A 24,001-nucleotide genomic window follows, 5' to 3' on the forward strand; every position below is an offset into this window, starting at 1 on the left:
TCAATGAGTCAGCATACAGATTTCTTCTTAATCTCTTAACATTCCTAGTATGTGAAAGATAAATACCGTGATATATTTTTTGATTGAGTATTTTAAATACATGGAAAACAGAATAAGATAGCAGGTCTATGAACTTGCTATCCAGATGTAATGACTATCAACATTTAATATACTTGAGATTTTTAAGGAAGTAAACATTATGAATGCAAACCACAGCCTTTTCCTTGCTCTGTGGCTCAGTCTTCTCACAAGTCTCTATCTCTGAGCCCTTCTGTTTTATTTAACTCTTCAAACTTCCCCACACTCCTATGTAACACTTCAAACTTACCCCAGCTCACACGCCTTTGTCTCCCAGACCCATCTTTCTCTTTCACAGGAAAATTTCTTGAAGAATCTATACTTCCAATTTCTACTTTCTCTCTTAATTATTCTGTAACCTACTAAAGCCTGGTTTCTGTTCACTGGACTCCTATGAGATTTCAAAAACCTCATTAATCTGAGGTTATTTTTCAGACCCTACATTGACCTCTTCAGCAACTTCTGACTGAGACTTACAGAGCTGGGTGTCACCCAGGCTGAAGGCTGGAGGAAAAGGCACGTGTAGAGGACAGGGAAGCAGTACCTACAGGGATAGAAGCGGGCGCAGGAGGAAGAGCTGCTCTCAACTAGCGCTTCAGCAAAAGGTGAACTACAGATATGGAATCACAGTTATAACAACTCTAGTTGCCATTTTTGTCTTTTCTGAAATTTTTGTCACCAAGGAAGGCAGGACTGGACTTCCCTGGTGGCTCAGACAGTAAAGAACCTGCCTGCAATGCAGGAGACCTGGATTCAATCCCTAGGTTGGGAAGATCCCCTGGAGAAGGAAATGGCAACCCACTCCAGTGTTCTCACCCAGCGAATCCCATAGACAGAAGAGCCTGGCAGGCTACAGTCCATGGGGTCGCAGAGTCAGACATGACTGGGTGACTAACAACATATTTGGGACTTTGAAATGGTAAATATTTGTGATGTGTAAAAAAGCATGATACATAACCGTATGATCTTAATTACATAAAAATGGACGCTTGGTTGTGTAAATACACAAATGAGACCTAAAAGGATGCATCAGACGGTAAAGTGCTTATGATTCTGGATGACTTTGGTTTTTGTTTTGGTTTCCTATTATGCACAGGTTAACTTTTAAGAAATAAATGTCATTTTAAAAACCTTAAAAGAAAACTCTAGAAGACCCCAGATTAATCAAAAGATATATGTATATTCTATTAATATTCTTTTTGCAGACAAAAAGACAATAGGATAAACATCAAGATGCTAACAACAATTAAATTTCTGCATGTAGAGACTACAGGTGGCTTTAATTTTCTTCTTCATTTAATAATACACATTTTGCCAATTTTCTACAAATGAACTTTTTTTTTAAATGAGAAAAAGGCTGCTTTCTTGAAAAATAGCATGGTCTGCATGCCAATTTTCCACGGTAACAAAGAAGGGTGTTGCCAGGGAGATGAAGCTCCACAGAGCACTTGTGAGGAGGAAACCCCAGGGAGCAAGTGGGTGTTGGGAGCCTGAAAGAGGAAAGAAGGGCAGGCTGAGTGCAGGGCGTTTTGGAAAAGTCCAGACCATGAAGGAACGAGGCTGGCCAGAGACAACCCCGGAGTTGCCTGGCACTGCTGCGGGCCTTCCAGGCAGCCATCGCTCCTTCCTAGTCTCTCTTCCAGATACTGCAAAGTCTCTCTACTGCTTGAACTCACATCACTGTGATGCCACCCAAATGAGGTTCCCACTCCCGGCTTGCTGATGTCCCACTCAACACCACGGGGCCGCAGGTATCCTGCTTTGGTGAACACTTAGAATACGGGATGGTCCACTCTCTCAGATGCATACCACCCTCCAGCTAACCCTGACTAGCTCCACTTCCCAGCCCAGACACAGCACCACTTGGCCTCAACACCAGCAGTTCCTACCCCCATCCTCTGCCTTCTGTATACTCTTCCTGGCCTAGAGAATATGCTTCCCTCTCCTTATATACCCAGTGACCTCTACCTTTCATAATAAAACCCTCTACAGAGCACTCTTAATATTCAGGAAATCAACCCTGAATATTCATTGGAAGGACTCATGCTCAAGCCGAAGCTCCAATACTTTGGGCCTTGATAGCGAAGAACTGATTCACTGGAAAAGACCCTGATGCTGGGAAAGATAGAAGGCAGGACGAGAAGGGGACAACAGAAAATGAGACGGTTGGATGGCATCACCGACTCAATGGACAGAGTTTGAACAAGCTCCAGGAGATGGTGAAGGACAGGGAAGCCTGGTGTGCTGCAATCCATGGCATCACAAAGAGTCGGACTGAGTGACCAAACAGCAACAGAGCACTCCTGGTCCCCCAGCTGCTTCCCCTCTGCACAGCCCAGTCATTCCTATGTAGCACCTTGCAGCACTTCTTACATGGCGAGACTTATCCCCTAAACACCTCTCCCCACTAAACTGTCAGATGTCAAGTACAGGAAATCCAGAGCCTCATGCATCCAAAATACCACCTAGATATGGAAGGGGCTCAGTAAGTAGTTGATGAGCTAAATAAATGTATCTGTTTTTACTATATAGTTTTATAGATATCTCAGAAATGAGGTTTAAGAGCTGAAAAACAGCTAACTCATATTGGTGCTCTCTAAATGAAACCAATTCAAAGTTTAAGGCCTAACTAAAAAGAAAGTAAAGATTAAACCAAGTATATACTGGGCAAATGGCAAGATTTCTGTCATCTTTAGAGCTGAGAATATAAAACTACATCAATCTGGAATTACCAACCTTACCAAATAGTAATCTGAGGACTACACACTATGCAGGGGGTTTTGTTTCTCCTTTACATAGTGTCTGTTACAATGCCAAAGTAATTTAAACACATATCTTCTCTTTGAAGGCAAATCAGTCAGACTGGCTGATACCCAGGGAACAGGGGAAACTTAAGATCAATGGCAAGAAAACAGAATCTGCGTGTAATTCTCATTTCCACACAGGCTGACTTTCATGGGTGCCTGCCTGATGCCTACGTTGAGTTTACCTGAGCTAAAGTGGGGATTGAATTTTGACCAGTCTGCGTCTGCATGTGAGCAGATTCGCTCTCTGCCACAGAATCTGGTAAACTTCCATCCTGCTGAGAGTCAATTGTTTCCATGGTCATTTGTCTGAAAAGACAATAAAAAGGAAGAAGAATTAAGGCCCTATCTGAAATACCTGTTTTCACCTGGCTTTCTGGTTGATATTCATTTCTATCATCCAATTGTTCTACCTTGTTTTTCAAGAAATAGATTCAGTGGCAAAGCTCTGTAACTCTCCAAATGTAAAGGCACCTTCTCTGCTCGCTGGATATGAACAGTATACCAAGGGAGCAATGTCCCATGGGAATTAGTTTATTCGAAAATTTTTTAATCTTACAATAAAGTCTCCTTGATAATTATTTTAAGCTCTCTAGCATAAATTAGTGATAAAGTTAGGTTTTATATTTCACATGAAGTTTAAATATCCTACAACTCTCAAGGCCTAATAAACCTGCTTTATACTATGATTTAGTATGAAAGAATTTCCACATTACCTATATTAAATGTGTTCTGATATAAAGATGTGTCTGGCTTTGTCAGAACTAAATAGTTTCTGATTTAAAGAAACCTGTCAAATTGAATCACTCCGAGTGGACCACTTGTCCTGCAGCTCTTCCTTCACTTAAAGAGGAGAATCTAATTTTTCCAGGAAAAACTTGTAAATTTTTATCTTATAATTTCAACTTAAGTTAATAATTTCTATATAGGCCCTTTCTAGACAGAAGGTAAGCCACATTATAATGTTACCCTACTAGGAGAACATATAAAAGATGCAAACAAAATCAACAAAAAAATTTTAAAAACTTATAGGAACTACTCCCTGCAATTGTGTATCTTTGCAATCGTTCATAATATAGTGTGTTTTTTTCACCTCAGTAGCCTAAATATGTATCCCGAAAGTATGCAGGCAACTTAGAACTTTAAATTGAAACGTCCAGACGTTTTTTCCAGATTGAATTCTTCTGCATTTCAAGAGGCGTCACTTGAATCCAAGTCTTCTGTTCTCAAAGCTGTCTGCTGTAGCCTGCACTACACCTAGAGTTACTTCTCTCTATTCAGACAGTTTAATACTTACAACTGACCGTGACAGTTTAGAGCAATTATGAAAATCTAGAGTCTACTCTGGAAAGACATCTTTCCCTCAATTTTCCCCAATTCTTTTATTTCTTATTATTTCCCAGCATGGACTTTCTAATTCTAGGTAAGCAGAGGCCATCCCCCTGCAAAAACTGCCAACTCCTGAGGTTCCACTTTTGCTTGTGAGCAGTTTCCAAGGAGAATACCTAGAACATTTGATTCTGCAGGATATGAAAAGGTATTATCTGGGCAAAGAGTGTAAGAGGAAAAACGCTTGGTCAGAGTTTAAAATATCTGGGATTAAAAGGGTTTCTTGGCCGCAGAACTTTCTCTGATGCTTGACTATTCCAGTTTGACTTGGGAAGGATGATGCAAATCCAGTCAACAGCATTTTCCAAAAGAACCATCCCAAACCCTTTTCCAACAAAGCGAGTCCTAGCAGAAATGGTTTGGAAAGATTGTGAGAAATGTTGTCTTATGCTTCTTCTTACACCTTTATTAAGCTCTTCAGGTTCTGTCAAGAACTTGAGTCTCCACTCAAACATTACCCTCTGAAAGGCCTTCCCCCTTTCAGAAACATTCCTTTAGCACCATCTACATGACATACCCTGAGAATACAAAAGTCACAGTCCTTGCTCTCAAGGACACCGTTCTCCACTCGGGCCTTAGTTTCTCCAAAAGTCCTCGGACAACCTGTCTTAGAATTGACAAACACGCTTGTAAAGGAAGAAAAAAAAGCAGATTCCCAGGCTCGACCCCAAACCTACTGATTCAAACTTTCTAAGGGGTCTAATTTTTATATCTAAGAGATTCTGATAGCTATTAAAATTTGAGAACAACTTAGCTTATTGGTAAATGATATTGATTAGACCCGTAATGAACACAAATTGTGTGAGGGGTGCTATGTATGAAATGCTGGGAGAAACACAGGAAAACTGAAATAGGCCTGAGGATGGGGCCATATGAGTTGTATGCTGAAGGAGGAGAGGGTAGAAAAGATCAGGACAACCAAGAGAGGAAGGAAAATACAGAGCACGTTTGGAAGACAGAGTAGCTGACTGGAGCAGACAATCTGGTGAGGCGTACAGGACCCTGCTAGTTTTCATCCTTAACAACTTCTAAAGGGCAATACAGTTAGTTCTTCTTATAGAGGTGAGGAAAAGGAAACATAAAGAGGTTTAGAATCTGATTGTCGACAAAGGGATTGAGTGGCAAAGCCAAGTTTTGAACCGAGGTCTTTTCCCAAAGCATATTCTCAATGACCAAACCAAACTGCCATTCAATCTCTCTCACAACATGAGCTCACTTTATCTTTACAGCCTCATCTCCAGTCACTCCATTCCTTCCCGCATTCTGCAATCCAGCCTCCTTAGGAGCCATGTCTTTGGTTGAATACACATCTTATTTCCCCAATTTTAATTTCCTGTACTTCTCTCTTCCTCGGATGCCCTTCAGTCTTTCTTTGTCCAACGGGCACATTTCTACTCATTCTTCAAAGTCTGGATTAAGGATACCATCTTTAAAAAGTCTATTCTGATAGCCTTGGGCAGAATGATTCTGTCCTGAGTTCCCAAAGCATCTTGTGCAATCCCTCCATTCCAGCACTTGTCTAGCATGTTCATCTGTCCACAAAGTTCTAGCAATAGTGTGAGGAACAGACACAACATCTTAGACTTCAATGTATTCCCAGTGCCTAGAATAGAATCTACCATAATCGTTAAGTGAGGGAATTAATTAACCAACTATTCCAGAAGACTATATGACTGTCAGGGGCTACTAAAATAATAAGAAGGTTCAGAGAGATTCGGTGTCTTGCTCCAGGGCTCACAGAAGACTGCATGACAGAGGGTGAACAGGAGGTCCGGTGTTTGTGACTCCAGGGTTCCTCCCACAGCTGGTACCCTGAGAAGTATTCCCATCTAGATACGTCTCACAAAAACGGTGTGCTTCTCGGTATGCTGCCACTGGTGCCACAGTCTTCACTCAGATGGGATGTACAGACTCTAATTTCATCCCATTTTATTCTCCTGGAGTGCCTTGTACAGGGCCCGGTACATGTCATTCAGTCCAACTTTGTTACTAAATCAGTTTATTTGAAAGTAAAAATCTACAGAAGAGCAGGTCAGTACTACCAATTTATACAGCCTGTCATCTTCAAATAAGTTCATTCTGCTGATCTATAACCAACTCCTCTCCAGTACAGCCTCCTAAACCGACTAAAAGCCAACCCCAGACCAAGACTCAGGGGAGCAGATTCAACTAACACTGGAGTACTCAACATGGATCAGTCACTGTACTGGGCATTTTCAGACACTAACCCAGCAGGAAATAAAGGGCCCAGACCTCAGATGGAAATGACACATATCAACACTAATATCTGTAAATCAGTCTCAGCTAGTTCCAAAGGAATTTGTTTACCAAGTGTAAGAGAGAGACCCATTTTAATCTTGCACTGTTCATTTACCTACTTTACAGCAAAAATTAAAGAGGTGAATCATACAATATTTTCCCCCAAATCTCACTTTCTATACCAAATTTTAAACACAGTTGTACTAGTATTAATAATCTGTATATTAATTAATTATATAATATTTCAATTTTAAATACAAATGAGAAAAAGACCAATTAGGAAATAGAAATTACAGAATATTTAAAAATAAACACACACAAAATGATAAAAACAGAAACAAAGTTAAAAGTCCATTAAGCACTATAATCTACAAGTAAGCAAAATACTGGGAAACATTTGGTTCTACAATTCTAAAGAACAGATAAGGATTTGCTAACACAGGCATATTTAAACTTATAAATGATTAATGGGAGTAGCAACATTCTTATGAAAGTTAAATATTTCTTCTGAAATCTTTATTAGCAAACCATTCTCTTCTTCAGTAGAAAAGTAAATGTTATCCCAACATGTTTTGAAAAATTGGGATTCATCTTAATAAATATTAATACAATCATTGTTTTAAAAGAACAGGATCCACTCAGTTGCACAATTTTCAAAGTCTTCTAGGGTGAACTACCTTTAATGCAGGTAGCATTGTATTTGCGGGTTACTCTGTTATTTTCTAGGTTTTTAGTAGAACATCTATGTCATATTTCAAAAACCCCCCAAAATACTGAACTACAGCAAACAGTACGGTACTGTTTATATATGATTTATATAACACACTTTGAAGAAATGAATACAAAGCAGTACAGTTGAAAAAATTATGTTTTTATAATTATAGAAATATTGAGATAATTAATGACCAAAGTTATTTTGGCATACCTATGTACCAAGCACACACAAGATATTTAAAAAGAAGGAAAAATGAGAAGAAAAAGGAAAAACATTTTTGAAAAATTCTATCCTAGGTACCCAGGAAGATATTCTTAAAAGAAAGGAAGAAAAAAAAAGAAACAAAGAAAAGACATACAAGCCAAAAATATCTAAGTGAAAAATAAGTTTCCTAGTTAAAGTATACAATTAATAACTTAAAAAATCTTAGTTGTATCCAATTTGCAAAGACAAATTATACTGCAGAGCAACTATATTTATCCATGCAAAACTTTTTTACCTGCTTAAAAAACAGAATCCAGCAACGAAAGGAAAAATGATTAAAGTTGTTTTTATTATCTCTTTTTAAATAGTTTTATTAAAACTGTCATGAAAAATTCATTTTGTTTTTGCTGCTAGACCCAACTGATAAACCAGAATGTCTCTGAAAATAACTAAAAGACAATCTGAAAAATAATATTTGGATTTCCAGAAAACATTGGTAGAGATGTGCTGTTTTACAACTTTACAGGTGTTGACTAAAGGCAAAAATAAAAATGAAAACTCTGTCCACTTCCATATATATCATCTCCTTTCTAACTGAAAAGGCCACCACTTAGAACGAGCTGACCATGAATGACCACTCAACTCCTATGATGCCTAGCACAACTCATGGTAGAAGACAAACTCCCTAATTGAACAGCTGAGCAATTTGGGTACATACTATTATAGTTTTATTTTAAAAAAAAAAAAAAATATATATATATATATATATATATACACACACACCAGGCAAGAGTACTGGAGTGGGGTGCCATCGCCTTCTCCACACACACACATATACATACACAAACACATATACGTATATACACACACCATTAATCTATCCATTTTAACTTTAAGCTAAGTAGAACTTTCAAAAGAATAGAAAAATAACATATCCACCTACCTTAGATTTGTCTTCATATATTTTTTCCTGCCACATTTGCTCATTATTAAGACATTAATAATCAATGCTTTGCTCCTTCCTGTTTTCTTCTTTATTTATCCTGCAGTAAATTATAATGTTGAATTGGGGGATCATAAGATTTTATTTCAAAAAAATTAAAATCTCACAACTACAGCAAAATACCCTAGTTTTATAAAACTAAAAAAAAAAAAAAAAGCATAGAAAGCTGGAAACGTATTTTTTTTTCATACTTATTCCTACCCAATTTTCTCATTTTTGGAAGAAAAAAATTTTCAGAAAAATTAAATTGTATGCTATTTACCAGATGATTTCCTATTGAACAGAGCAGTGCTACTTGAATCATTTAATACACATTGCAACGTGCTTCTATCAGCTCTATTTTATGACAATAAACATTTAATAAACTGAATGAATTATCGTTTTCTCAAATTTCATTTCACTGAAACAAATTTGTCAACTGTTTTTCATATACCTTAACTTCAAAACTGGGTTTTGTTAAAAAATTTTAATTCCAAACAAAATAGTAATTTTTCCTTTAAAATCTCCTCTGACAGCCTTCAATCTATTTTAAAAAGCTGTTTTAGACACTGTAGAAATTAAACTCCTTTTTTTTACTAATATCTCTTTAAAATGTACATTTGACATGCTACTGCTGCTGTGGAGTGCTCAGTTGTGTCTGACTCTCTGCAACCCCATGGACTGTAGCCTGCCAGGCTCCTCTGCCCATGGAATGCTCCAGGCAAAAGTACTAGGGTGGGTTGCCATTTCCTTTTCCAGGGGATCTTCCTCACTCAGGGATTGAACCTGCATCTTTTATGTCTCCTGCACTGGCAGGTGGATTCTCTACCACTGCACCACCAGGGAAGCCCTCGACATGCTGAATGAAATAAAATCGACAAAGAAAAAGACCAAAGGAGAGCAGTGAGCTCTCACTTTATTCTAGATTTGAAAGGACAAACACTGGCATTCCTAAGTTTCTTCTGGGCGCCTATGCCAGCAATGGGTGCTCTGCCACAAATAGGCTATTTTCAGGGCTCCCTCATAATGGTCCCTTTATAAAGATGTTACACCATCTCACCCAGTTTGAAAACTGAGTTGGCAGTCAGGTGTGCTACCCCTCACTAGGGGCACTAGGACAATGATTATTGTTATCACCTGCCCCCAATCTACAATAGAGATGAGAAAAGATAGGGCATTTGAACAAAACCCCCCACCCCCACCCCTCCCTGACCCCAACCAGGATTCCCTGGTGGGTCAGTTGGTAAAAGAATCCGCCTGCAGTGCAGGAGATTGCCGGCAATACAGGAAACCAAGGTTCGATCCCTGGGTCAGGAAGATCCTACTGGAAAAGGAGATGGCAACCCACTCCAGCACTTTTATTTTTCAATTGAAGGATAATTGCTTTACAGAATTCTGTCGTTTTCTGTCAAACTTCAACACGAATCAGCCATCAGTTCAGTTCAGTTCAGTCGCTCAGTCGTGTCTGACTGCAACCCCATGAATCGCAGCATGCCAGGCCTCCATGTCCATCACCAACTCCTGGAGTTCACTCAAACTCATGTCCATCGAGTCGGTGATGCCATCCAGCCATCCTATCCTCTGACGTCCCCTTCTCCTCCTGCCCTCAATCCCTCCCAGCATCAGAGTCTTTTCCAACGAGTCAACTCTTCACATGAGGTGGCCAAAGTACTGGAGCTTCAGCTTTAGCATCATCAGTTCTTCCAAAGAACACTCAGGACTGATCTCCTTTAGAATGGACTGGTTGGATCTCCTTGCAGTCCAAGGGACTCTCAAGAGTCTTCTCCAACACCACAGTTCAAAAGCATCAATTCTTTGGTGCTCAGCTTTCTTCACAGTCCAACTCTCACATCCATAAATGACCACTGGAAAAACCATAGCCTTGACTAGACGGACCTTTGTTGGCAAAGTAATGTCTCTGCTTTTGAATATGCTGTCTAGGTTGGTCATAACTTTCCTTTCCAAGGATTAAGCATCTTTTATTTTCATGGCTGCAATCACCATCTGCAGTGATTTTGGAGTCCCAAAAAATAAAATCTGAGACTGTTTCCACTGTTTCCCCATCTATTTCCCATGAAGTGTCGGGACTATATGCCATGATCTTCGTTTTCTGAATGTCGAGCTTTAAGCAACTTGTTCACTCTCCTCTTTCACTTTCATCAAGAGGCTTTTTAGTTCCTCTTCACTTTCTGCCATAAGGATGGTGTCCTCTGCATATCTGAGGTTATTGATATTTCTCCCAGCGATCTTAATTCCAGCTTGTGCTTCTTCCAGCCCAGCATTTCTCATGATGTACTCTGCATAGAGGTTAAATAAGCAGGGTGACAATATACAGCCTTGACATACTCCTTTTCCTATTTGGAACCAGTCTGTTGTTCCACATCCAGTTCTAACTGTTGCTTCCTGACCTGCATATAGGTTTCTCAAGAGGCAGGTCAGGTGGTCCGGTATTCCAATGTCTTTCAGAATTTTCCAGTTTATTGTGATCCACACAGTCAAAGGCTTTGGCATAGTCAATAAAGCAGAAATAGATTATATAAAACCCATTCTCCTTATTGATCAATTGAAGCAATGTAGGAGAAGAAGATGGCATCCCACTCCAGTACTCTTGCCTGGAAAATCCCATGGACGGAAAAGCCTGGTAGGCTACAGTCCATGGGGTCCCAAAGAGTCGGGCACAACTGAGCGACCTCAATTTCACTTTTCACTTTTCACTTTCATGCACTGGAGAAGGAAATGGCAACCCACTCCAGTGTTCCTGCCTGGAGAATCCCAGGGACAGGGGAGCCTGGTGGGCTGCTGACTATGGGGTCACACAGAGTTGGACACGACTGAAGTGACTTAGCCGCAGCAGCAAGTGGGAAGATCATAGGGGTGATGTCGCCGAGGGTGGTGCTTCCTGGAGATCTTTAGAGCCGCCATGGCCCGTACTGGAATTTCTTCCTCCTGGGGTCCTTGTTGTCCCGTCTCCATTTTGAAGGCCAGGGACCCCCTTGGGTCGAATCTTCCTAAGAGGAAGCCATGTGAATTCGTTGGATCCATCGGCCTCAATAGGCCCTGGGGTCACTCCGTCCGAGAATCTGCCTACGTGTACCAGGTCCCTGTTCTGGGCGCCACTTGTTGAGGTCCTTTAATAGACTGGAAATCCTGGTGGTCCGGAGTCGATGATAAGAAAGTAAAGGAGAGAAAGAGGCTGATATTCCATGGTTTACACAGAAAGCCCCTGCATGGGGCTTGCTCTGTTCACAAAGGTGTCAGGTGCCCTCTCGATGGGGTGAAGGCGCAGAGCACCTTCTCAAGAGGGTCTTAGAAGCCCGGGCAGGAAAGTGAACTCGGAGAGCCTCTGCACTCCAGGGGATCAGCCTGAAAAAGAAAGGGAGGGAGAGAGAGAAAGAGAGAGAGAGAAAGAAAGACACGGGGACCAGAGCTCTGATGGAGCAAAGGTCAGCTATGATCTTTAGTCTCTATCTTCCTTAATACACCTACAGCATTTCCTACTCACCAAACTTTGTCCTCCTTGAACTCTTCAGGGCACCACAGTCAAGCTTCCCTTCCAAGTTATCCAGTCCTTTGCCCCAGCCTCCTTTGGCCCACTCTTTAAGGGTTGGTGTTTCCATGCTCCCAGTCACAAAAACCGCCACACTCTCCAAGACTGCTTCATCCCTGTTAGATGAGTCTCAAATTTCACCTCCAGCCTGACTCCTCTATGGTCGAATGCTCAGGAGTACCCGGCTCTTTTAAAACGCCATAGAAGCTCCTCTGTGCATGGGATTTCCCAGGCAAGAATACTGGAGAGGGTAGCCTTTTCCTCCTCCAGGGGAATCGTTCTGACCCAGGGATCGAACCTTTGTCTCTTGTATTGGCAGTACCACCAGCGCCATCTGGGCCTGTATGTATCTGCCTATTTGACATCTCTCAATAGTTTGTTCACAGATCCTCAAGCCTGAAATATTTAAAACTAACCTCAACTCCTTTGCTCTACATCTCCCTTCCTGCTATACTTTTCACCTCAGTTGGAGGCTGACATCGCCATGACCTCAGGCACCGTATCTGGGCATCCTCTGCCTTTACTCCGCTTCCTTTGTCCCCAGTTCCTGAGGAGGCAGTGCGGTCTAATGGTCATACACAGCAGCACAGTGTGCGGTATCCACAGCGCAGCACAGCACTGCAGGCTGATCTGCGGGTCAACTTGAGTTCTAGCCCTTACTGGACTATGGTTTTTGCAAGAAAGACAAAACTGAAGTCCCGCCACAATTAGCATGGTCAAAATGAAAAGAATGTGGAATAAAAGGGCAGTGCACCTCTAACGGAAGCAAGAAAAGAGAGAACACAGGAATGGATAATCTGTTTCTTGGGCTGTGGTTTAAGAAAGATTTTAGCTCTTTGGGAAAGTAGGAGACCCTCACACGTTAACTATGATTTAAGTAGCAACAGTAAGGTTTGGAAGAAGATAGGAGAAGACTATGAAGTTCATAAGGTAAAGCTGGTTCTTCTCAACCAAGTCAATTAAAAAGTTGGGGAAGGGCAGGCTAGCTAGAAAAGAGAAGTACAGTTGACCTTTAAACAACGCAGGATTGAAACAACATGGGTCCACCTATATACGGATTCTTTTCAATACATATATTGGAAATTTAGGGGAAACAGGCAACAATTTGAAAAAACTCTCAGGTGAAACTCATAGCCTACAAATATTGAAAATATTTTTTAAGAAAAGGTATGTCACGAATGCATAAAATATACAGAGATTCTAATCTAGCTGAACATAGGCATAAGGTGAGTGGTAGGCACTTAATATAGCGTGTTAGTTTTCTTACTCTTTCATAACATTCAGAGGGTTACATGACCATACAGTATGCCTCACTCTCATAATTGGAGAAACTGTCATGATAGGTGAGTGTTTTGATTTTTTAATGTAACAATGTTTCCAATACTGTATTATAAATGACTGTAATATTATATGTCATAAATTTCTACAATGATTCATTCATTAGTGTATAGCCTAGGCTACTGTGCCACTGTCAATGCATGAATCATTATATCTATAAATGAAACAAAATTTCTTTTCATATTACCTTTTCATTTTTGATGTCTAGTGTTAGGAATACATAATAACAGCTACAGTGTTTTGTTATCACCTAAGATGGTACTGATGTACTGACAAATGATTCATCTTGTCAATTTATAGTACTGATAAATACAGTACAGTCCTATAAATGTTTCTCTTCCTTATGGTTTTCTTGATAACATTTTCTTTTCTCTAGCTTCTTTATTGTAAGAATATAGTATATAATACAAATAACATACAAAATACATTTCAATTGACTGTTTATGTTATTGGTGAGGTTTCTGGTCAATAATAGGCTATTAGTTAAGTTTTAGGGGAGTCAAAAAGTATATGGGAATATTCAGGGGTTAGTGCCTCTAACCCCCATGTTGTTCAAGAGTCAACTTCAATTACCAAAAGCCATATATGTGAAGTTGACAGGGATGATCCTATGATTATTATGTATTTTTAGGTGAAGATGAGTACAGGAAAAACAAAAAATACAGTAGTAACAGGAAATCATGCCACTTTAACTTTTTGTAATTTTTGTGAAGCAAAATTAGAATAACCTTCAAATAACAATTTTTACACTTCTCTGTAAAAATATAAGTGGTCAGGAATAGTTTTTGTAAATAATTATTTGAAACACTTGCAAATACTGTCTTTACTACTTTGAACATGAATCACCCAGAAAATCAAGCAGCATTCTAATACAGATTCAAGACCACCCAGTTTAATTGCTTCAGATACCTATTATGCGTGCGTGTATGCATGCTCAGTCACTCAGTGGTGTGCAATCCCATGGGCTGCAGGCTGTCAGGCTCCCCCTTTTCCATGGAGTTTCCCAGGCAAGGATACTGGACTGGGTTACCATTTCCTCCTCCAGGGGATCTTCTCAACCTAGGGACTGAACCCATGTCCCCTGCATCTCCTGCATTAGCAGGCAGATTCTTTATCACTGAGCCACCTCAGATACCTATTATTATTTAAGAAATATTAACTCTTTACTAAAACCACCAAAGGATTAAAAATTATTCAAGCATCTCATTCTCAATTCATTCCCCCCTGGTGCCTGCTTTTGTCTATTTCAGTCAATGAACAGCAGATCTGCTGCTAAGGAGGAAATGAAAAATGAAATTCAAATAATCATGGCCTATTTCCTTGTCTCCAAGTCCCCCTTCCCTGCTCCAGCTCCAATTCATGAAAGGAAACAAAACTTTCAGTCTTTTGGGGAAGTTATTGCTTGACTAATAATCACTGTAGGGTTTTTCAACAGCATGCTCCATTGCTGCACTTTAGGTATATTTCAAAAACACTTACCTACATTTAAAGTACAACTGCATTGACCACTAACTAGTAAATTTGGGAAAGAGTAGGTAAGACACTGGATTTAGCTAAAGTTTATAGAAATGAATTTCAATGTTGTGATACTCAGGTTGGTCCTATCTTGTGTATACGAACAAAATTAGTGTCCAAGTGCAGACACATGTCTAAATAAATTAAACTTCACTCCTCCAATAATTTTAAGAAATGCAAAAGCATCCCAAGTGTCTTTATGCATGATACATAGTTGTCCCAATGCCAGAACTGGAAACTTTCATGACAATCAATGCTATGCTATAAATTACTAAGCATTTCTAGGTAGAAAAAATAATTTTTGTGCTATCAGTGGAAAAAAATTGAAGCTGTTTGAGAATGTGAACAAAACTCTATGACATTTGACATTCTGAGTTAGGATGTTCTAATTTTAAGTCTGCTGAGTTTAAAACAAAACAAAAACAAAAACGTTCATTAAGATAACTTTGAAGAAACTGAGTTTATTTTCAGGAATCCTCAAAAGTAAAAATATTAGAATCACATGAACCCCACTGTTACAATTTAGCAGAATTTCATTTTGACATTTGTTCAGAAAGTGTGCGTGAAGCTGCTTCTCATTTGGGGAGAGAGACTTCAGGAGAGCCTCACAAAAAGTTGCTAGTAAGGTTTTCTTGGAGGCAAGCCTCCTTCCTCACCAGGGAGACAGTTATTTTAAACAGTTCCAAATAACCTTACCAGCCCATGCTTTTCAAAACTGTTTTGCGTGCACCTTGCCAATAATTTCCTATAATACTCCTGGGATGGTCAGTCAAGAGATTTGCAAAATAGGTATTTTTGAAATTTGCTATAACTGAATTATACCATAAGACTCAACTTGTCTTCAGTAATGTCATCCTTACGTTATTCTCTTCATTCTCTCTTACTTTTTACTGGATATCCTATAGCATCATTAAAAGAAAACCCATGAATGAAAGATTTAAAAACAGGGCACTGTTTATTGTGCAATTCTCATGGTAAAAAGTATTTTACATACTTTGTGTGCTTTAAAAGGGAATTAACAAAATGATTTAAAATGTATATCTCAGTTTCTTCAAACTTATCTACATGTGTATAATGGGTGAGAAACACTTCCCCTGAAATCTATATTTTTACAATGTATATACCTGTACTGATAATATTGAAACTGGATTCAATGTAGGACACTAATTCTTCTCAAAATTGACTTTTATATGGGTTAACAGCAGTCTCATTAAGTAGAAAATTAACAGGATTCAATGACATTTCAGGTTTATTTCCTTAATGACCACTACTGATTGCATGTCAAAACATCAATGGTGCAGTTGTTAAGTATTTGCATTGTTCAGTTTTATTTTTCAAAGTTTATCTAAATAGGCCATGACATTTGAGCACATTCCCCAGTTGAACTGGCCCAATATTAACTTGTAGAGAACACAAGGGTGGAGAAAACAGGATCAGGAATATATGTCTATACTGATAAAAGATTCAGTCAGGACTCCTTTTGTATGTTAACCTGAACATACTTCCCTGCTGCTGCTGCTGCTGCTAAGTCACTTCATTCGTGTCCGACTCTGTGTGACCCCATAGACGGCAGCCCACCAGGCTCCGCCGTCCCTGGGATTCTCCAGGCAAGAACACTGGAATGGTACTATTCATGAAATGTCCTTAATTCTAAACATGATTTCATATTTTAAACATACAATGATTTGTCTCAGTGGGAAACTAGTCTATGGAGTCTGGAATTTGTTAAATTCACCAGATTTCAGGAAAGCTTCTGGGGCAATAGGGAAACAGAAAGACTAAAGCGTTCTTCTTTGTTTACACATTCAATAAAAATTTATTCATACACTATTACAAAATGTGCACACAAAACATCCATGTAATTACAACTTCACACTCACCAAAGCAACTCCAGGTTGAAGACCAAGTCATTGTGCAAGCATTAGTTTACTCTTAACTATTTTACAGATGCACCAAAAATGTCTGTGTCATTACCATCACTTAACATGACAGTTTTCATTCCAATCCCAAAGAAAGGCAATGCCAAAGAATGCTCAAACTACCGCACAATTGCACTCATCTCACATGCTAGTAAAGTAATGCTCAAAATTCTCCAGGCCAGGCTTCAGCAATACATGAACCGTGAAGTTCCAGATGTTCAAGCTGGTTTTAGAAAAGACAGAGGAACCAGACATCAAATTGCCAACATCTGCTGGATCATGGAAAAAGCAAGAGAGTTCCAGAAAAATATCTATTTCTGGTTTATTGACTATGCCAAAGCCTTTGACTGCGTGGATCACAATCAACTGTGGAAAATTCTGAGAGAGATGGGAATACAGACCACCTGACCTGCCTCTTGAGAAACCTATATGCAGGTCAGGAAGCAACAGTTAGAACTGGACATGGAACAACAGACTGGTTCCAAATAGGAAAAGGAGTACATCAAGGCTGTATATTGTCACCCTGCTTATTCAACTTCTATGCAGAGTACATCATGAGAAATGCTGGGCTGGAAGAAGCACAAGCTGGAATCAAGATTGCAGGGAGAAATATCAATAACCGCAGATATGCAGATGACACCACCCTTATGGCAGAAAGTGAAGAGGAACTAAAAGCCTCTTGATGAAAGTGAAAGTGGAGAGTGAAAAAGCTGGCTAAAGCTCAACATTCAGACAAGGAAGATCATGGCATCTAGTCCCATCACTTCATGGGAAATAGATGGGGAAGCAGTGGAAACAGTGTCAGACTTTATTTTTTGGGCTCCAAAATCACTGCAGATGGTGACTGCAGCCATGAAATGAAAAGACGCTTAATCCTTGGAAGGAAAGTTATGACCAACCTAGATAGCATATTCAAAAGCAGAGACATTACTTTGCCAACACAGGTCCGTCTAGTCAAGGCTATGGTTTTTCCAGTGGTCATGTATGGATGTGAAAGTTGGACTGTGAAGAAAGCTGAGCACCAAAGAACTGATGCTTTTCAACTGTGGTGTTGGAGAAGACTCTTGAGAGTCCCTTGGACTGCAAGGAGATCCAACCAGTCCATTCTAAAGGAGATCAGTCCTGGGTGTTCTTTGGAAGGGCTGATGCTAAAGCTGAAACTCCAATACTTTGGCCATCTTATGCAAAGAGTTGACTCATTCGAAAAAACTCTGATGCTGGGGAGGGACTGGGGGCAGGAGGAGAAGGGGACGACAGAGGATGAGATGGCTGGATGACATCACCGACTCGATGGATTTGAGTTTGGGTGATCTCCGGGAGTTGGTGATGGACAGGGAAGCCTGGCGTGCTGCAGTTCATGGGGTTGCAGAGTTGGACACGACTGAGCGACTGAACTGAAGTGAACTGAGTGGGGAAAAAGTTCCTTTTAAGGTCAAAGATTTAAAGACTGTGACTGATGAGGGGAAAGCAGCTTGTTACTCAAAAGCAGCATGGATGCCAAAGATGTGGTACCCACAGGGGAATAACCAGAGAACACGACCTTCCTGTCTTCTAACACAGTCTTCACCTTGGACCTCCAGCCCTGCGCATCTCGGTTTGTGTTTATTTGCAGGGAGGGTGGCTGCACTCCCAGGAGCCCGGCGAATGAGGCGGGGAAGCCAGAGGTGTTCGGAAGCTGCTTGGGTGAGCCGCTCGGTTACGGGGCCTCCGGTGTGGGCCGAACTGGTTCCGCCAGGCGGCATCGCTCACCCTCGGGCCGGCCGACCGCCGCTGCCCGAGCCGCGCAGGGAGGGAAGCGGCTCACACTATGGATCCAGGTCCGGCCGTCCGAGGACGCTCGTCCCTCTGAGTCCGCGGTCGGGTCCGCGGTCGCCTGGCTGGCTGGTCCCGGCGCCAGCGGGGCACGGGGAAGGAAGGTAGCGCGCCTTCCAGAAGCACCGCTCGGGGTCTCGGGTAGCGAGAATTGGGGGCGGCGGCTCTGGCGAGCGAGCGAAGCCGACCGACCCGCGTCGCCCGTCGGCCCTCCCCTCCCAGGAGCCGGAGCGGCGGCCCTTCGGAAAAAGCCCTTGAGGTGCGCGGGGCAAACGGCCCCCGGCTACCCGCTCCGCCCCGCCTCGGCTCCGGCGCCGCCGCCTCAGGCCCCGCGGGTCCCGCCGGCCGGCGCGCCACTTACCCGCAGCGAAGCGATTTACGTAGCGGACCTCGTCACTGCTTACGGACGCGAGGAGGTGGGACGACGAGCCCCACCGGGACCGCCGCCGGCCCACGTTGCCCCACGTCAGCGCTGATGCGGCCGCGGCCTCCCCGCCGAGCGCGATCCAACTCGGCGTCGCAGCCGCCCGCCCGCTCGCGGCCTGGAGTCCGCGCGTCCACCCGCCCGCCCCGCTCCGCGCCCGTCCCGCGCCCGTCCCTGCCCAGTGGACGCCGGGGAAATCCACGCTCGAACCCCGCCCCCTGCCGGCCGCCTGTGGGAGTGCGGCGCCGACAATCCAACAATTGAATGGAACGGGGCGGGGGGGAGGGGATGAGGGGCGGGGCCTGAGGGCCTGGGAGGAGGGGTCTTAGGTGGGGAGGAGGGAGCCAGGGGCGGGGCCGGGAGAAGGAAGTAGGCTGGGCGGGGAAGAGGACCGCGTTGCGGGCGGGATCTGCGGCTGTACTGAAAGAACCGGAAATTGCTAGGTGGCACCTGCTCTCGGAAGTCAGTCCATTGGAAACTGCTAACCCAGGTGGTGCCGTTGTGTGTGCCGAAGTGGCTTCCCTTTGGATTGTCCCCAGCTGCCAGACGAGGCCCGGGAGCGCATCCTACGGACACCACCCCGCCGCCTCCGGCCACGAGCCCCGGAGGCCCCGCCCGCCCGATCCTCGGCGACCTTGTCAGGGTCCTGGGGTCCCCATTTGGTGATTTCGCGGAAGACAGGAAGGCTTTTGGGCAACAAGCAAAACCCCCGCCTGGAAGAGGGGAGAGTTTCGTTTTCGCCTAGCTGGAAACCCGGGGTTTTCTAGTAATAGGGGCGGTCCCGGCTGATAAAACGGTCACCTATTGTGTACCAGGAACCCTGTTATAACGGTGACCCAACGCCCGACCTTAGGTTCTCAGGAGTGGGTCACACCGAGAACTGCCATCAAGGACACTATTTGAAAAGTTGCTGAGTAAAGAAAATAAGAGCATAAGCCACGTAGTGCAGGTGGAGATGGGCAGCTTTGAGAAATAGTAGGATCCCAGTGCGGTTCTTCCGGAAGGGGAGAATCCTGAACTGTTCAGTGCCAGATTATTGCCATTCCGACGTACTGGCAGCAGTAAATGCCTGCTAGCAGAGATGACAGGGTAATAACGTGGTCGGTTCACGTTCTCCTTTCCACATTAGCAGAGCTTTGAAATTCTTCCAGGACAATAGTCGATGCCTGTCTCCTCCTCCTGTTAAAAATGAGGGACATTACAAAGCTAATAAAAAAGTTAACCAAGTCCTTTTCCTGTGTGTGCTGAGGTAAGGCTGGCACAGGGTATTTATTCGTAAGTAATCAATGAAGCTCATTTTAGTTCAGAAAAAAAAAGAGAGAGAGAGCCATTGGAAGGAATGAGAAGGAAAAAAAGACCAGAATGCTAAACCTGAGAAGTCATAACCTTTGTTTTGATCAAGGTTGACCATGTGCTGGAAGAATAGATTTTTAGCTTCCAGTGATTTATGGGGAATTGTAATCCCTGGAGAATCCCAGGGACGGAGGAGCCTAGTGGGCTGCCGTCTATGGGGTCGCATAGAGTCTGACATGACTGAAGTGACTTAGCAGCAGCAGCAGCAGCAGCAGTGATCACTCTCCTTCCCAAAACATTGTTCTCCACCTACTTGTTTATCACTAAATTTTTTTAAACAAAGTATACATTCTTTGTAGATAGAATCCATCAGACAGAGGGCTTCAAATGCAAATACGAGTCAGAGGGGGCTGAAAAGCATTTGTAGCCCGTTCCAGTGACAACTCAAGACAGAGACCCTGTATCACTGTTGTTCAGTTGCTAAGTCGTGACTAACTCTTTCAGATCTCATGGACTCTGCAACTGTGGCACTTCAGGCTCTTCTGTCTTCTGCTGTCTCCTGGAATTTGCTCAAATTCATGTCCATTGAGTAGATAATGCTATCCAGCCATCTCCTCCTCTGCTGCCCCCTTCTCCTTTTGCCTTCAGTCTTCCCCGGCATCAGGGTCTTTTCCAGTCAGCTGGCTCTTTGAATCGTGGCTTCAGCTTCTTCAGCCTTAGTCCTTCCAGTGAATATTCAGGGTTGATTTCCTTTGAGATTGACTGGTTTGATCTCCTTCCAGTCCAGAGGTCTCTCAAGAGTCTTCTCCAGCACCTCAGTCAGAAAGCATCTATTGTATCCTTAGGAGCTTTCATAAGCACCACTTAACATGCCCAAATAGATCCAAGTGACCCAATACTGCCTTCTGGCTTTTTGTATTAATCACTTTCCTGAGTCTTCTCAGCCCCATTCAGCCCCTCCCTATTCTTCCATTCTCCTTTAAAACACTCAATCGCCTCTCTAAATTTGATGTTGAATTCAGTTCAAGCTAGATTCTTTTTTTCTATTGCTATAGTAGATAGGGGGCTTCCCTGGTGGCTGAGTGGTAAAGAATCTGCCTGCCAATGTTGGAGACATAAGAGACACAGGTTCGATCCCTGGGTCAGGAAGATCCCCTGGAGTAGGACATGGCAACCCACTCCAGTATTCTTGCTTGGAGAATCCCATGGACACAGGAGCCTGGCAGGCTACAGTCGATAGAGTCACAATGCGTTGGACACAACTGAAGCAACTTAGCACACAGATGCATAGTACATAGGTGATTAAAACCACTTTCACTAGTGTTAGCTTTATCTGACAAGTCACAGGAAGCTGTTAAATCATTAAATATCCAATATCCTTGCAGTCAAGGATGCAAGGATACTTCCCACCCATGAAGGCAGGAAACAGTCTGATTGCCCTTCCTTTCCTTCTCTGACTTTCTTCATTGGAGAGATTTTTTTATACCTGCCACCTCCCCTCCCTTTCCCAACATTTAGGTCCACCATGGGTACAGTGTTCTCCTTCTGTCATGCTGTGCTTTCCTCATAAATCTCACATGTATGCCTTCTTCCATATCCACACCAGTGCCTTCCTCATCTATATCTCTGCCTTCCTCTTGCACCCCACACCTATGGCTTCCTGTTATTCCTCCTACCCCCACATCTTTGCCCATACTCTCTTTAGTTTCTCCTTTTTTTCCTTTTTGACTACCATTTAGTTGCTAGAGAAGAACATCAAAAGCACCTTTCTTCCTTACTTTCTCTGATTCTATTTCATTTAGAAAGCTAGAACACATATCTAATCATGTTCATTATGGATTTTTGCATTAAATATTCTTTTTAAGTATTACATTCAAATGTCATTTATTTTGATTACTGAGTTCTTGTGCCATCATAAATTCTGTGCCCAACATGGGTTGCTCTCTCCTATCATGGTATCCCAGGCTTGATCTGTGACTTATATTCAAATTTTGTCAATTTTCCCAACATTATTCTCAATAACTGTCTTCTCCCATCCATTATCCCATTGGAGTCATGCATTGCACTTATCTGTTTATATCTCTTTATTCTGGAACTATTCTTCAACCTTTTTTTTCTCTTAACCTTGATATTTTAAATGGAATAGTTCAGTTATTTTGTCAAAGGGTGATTTAAAAAAACTATTTATGGAGAACAGACTTCAAGGAGAACAATCAATAGAAATTACCTTATGGGTTAAATAGGCTTCATGGTACTATTATTTCTACTGTTTTTGTCATGGGAAAATATTTTTCCTTCTAAACAATTTCTCATCAAACTTTTAGAATATAGTTCATCTATAAATTTGATGTTATGTTCAAATTCAGAGATTAATGAATTGGTGATAAAATGTCCCTAACTAACTGACTGATGATGATCAAGATAGGATTTTTTTCACTCTTAATTTCTGGAACAGGCCACGACAGGGCTTTTGCATATGCCCATTCCCTCTGACTATTATGCTTTTCCCTTTTCTTTTTTCCTCGTTAATGTCTATTCATTCTTCAGAGCTTAGCTCACTGTGTCTTGTTCAATGAGGCTTCCCTTTACTTGGCAGACTGAATTCAGCCCCTTTAACCATTTATGTATCCTCATTTTATTAGATTCATCTGTTGTAGCACTTATCATAAGTTTAATTAAGTAATTATGTCATCATGTATTTAAAGCCCATCTCCCTTGCCAGAATGTAAACTCCATGATGACATCTGTCTTCTCCAATGCAGTTTGCCTGATAACTTCTGAGTTATTCCTTAATTCAATAATAGGGAGAAATGATATTATGGGTAACATCAATACAGTTGCATCCTCATATTAGGCTCTTACATAGCTGTTCACCTGCTTTTGTTCTACTTATCCAGTTCAGGGCCATATGCTAGACATGATTAATAACTGTTTTCTAAAAAGATGAGGAATAAGATCCTGTTATCAAATGAACCATGTGAAAAAGGCACTTGAAATGAAAGGTTAGCCGGTGTGTCTCTGTAAAACACAGGAGAAATGATATCCATATTATTTTGTATATAAAATACCTTATTTTAAAAAATATATCTATTTAATTGACTGTATTGGCTCTTAGTCGTGGCATGGGGAAATTTTGGTTTCCCTCGGGGCTCTCTGGCTCAGTAGTTATGGCATGCAGGTTTAGTTACCCTGAGGTATGTGGGATCTTAGTTCCCCAACCAGGGATGGAACTCATGTCCACTGCATTGGAAGACATATTTTTAACCACTGGACCACCAGGGAAGTCTCCAAAATGCCTTATATATATGCATGCTCCATCAATAATAAGTATTTTAACTGGAATTTAAAATTAAAAAATTTAAGGCTATGACAAACCTAGACAGTTTATTAAAATACAGAGACATTACTGACAAATGTCCATATAGTCACAGCTATGCTTTTTCTGGTAGTTATGTATGGATGTGAAAGTTGGACCATAAAGAAGGCTGAGCACCGGAGAATTGATGTTTTTGAATTGTGATACTGGAGAAGACTCTTGAGAGTCCCTTGGACTGCAAGGAGATCAAACCAGTCAGTCCTAAAGGAAATCAGTCCTGAATATTCATTGGAAGGACTGATGCTGAAGCTGAAGCTCTAATACTCTGGCCACCTGATGCGAAGAGTCAACTCATTAGAGAAGACTTTGATGCTGGAAAAGATTGAGGGCAGGAAGAGAAGAGGGG

The 24,001-nt window shown here is 41.8% G+C and overlaps 1 protein-coding gene across 18 annotated transcripts in view; it reads right to left on the reverse strand.

The window, feature by feature from the left end:
• Positions 1–19,156, reverse strand: part of CREM (cAMP responsive element modulator) — a 67,742-nt gene extending 48,586 nt beyond the window's left edge. For 12 of the 18 annotated variants that reach the window (XM_012188041.5, XM_027976345.3, XM_012188040.5 and 9 more), the window contains exons 1-3: positions 18,924–19,156; positions 8,393–8,492; positions 3,068–3,191 (exon numbers count right to left, since the gene is read on the reverse strand). In XM_012188041.5, the coding sequence (XP_012043431.1) occupies positions 3,068–3,191; positions 8,393–8,436 (168 nt within the window). In that variant the 5' untranslated portion in view covers positions 8,437–8,492; positions 18,924–19,156. 18 annotated transcript variants of the gene reach the window in all.
• Positions 19,157–24,001: the final 4,845 nt, after the last annotated feature.

Source organism: Ovis aries, chromosome 13 (assembly GCF_016772045.2).
Source record: "Ovis aries strain OAR_USU_Benz2616 breed Rambouillet chromosome 13, ARS-UI_Ramb_v3.0, whole genome shotgun sequence".
Taxonomy (NCBI): domain Eukaryota; kingdom Metazoa; phylum Chordata; class Mammalia; order Artiodactyla; family Bovidae; genus Ovis; species Ovis aries.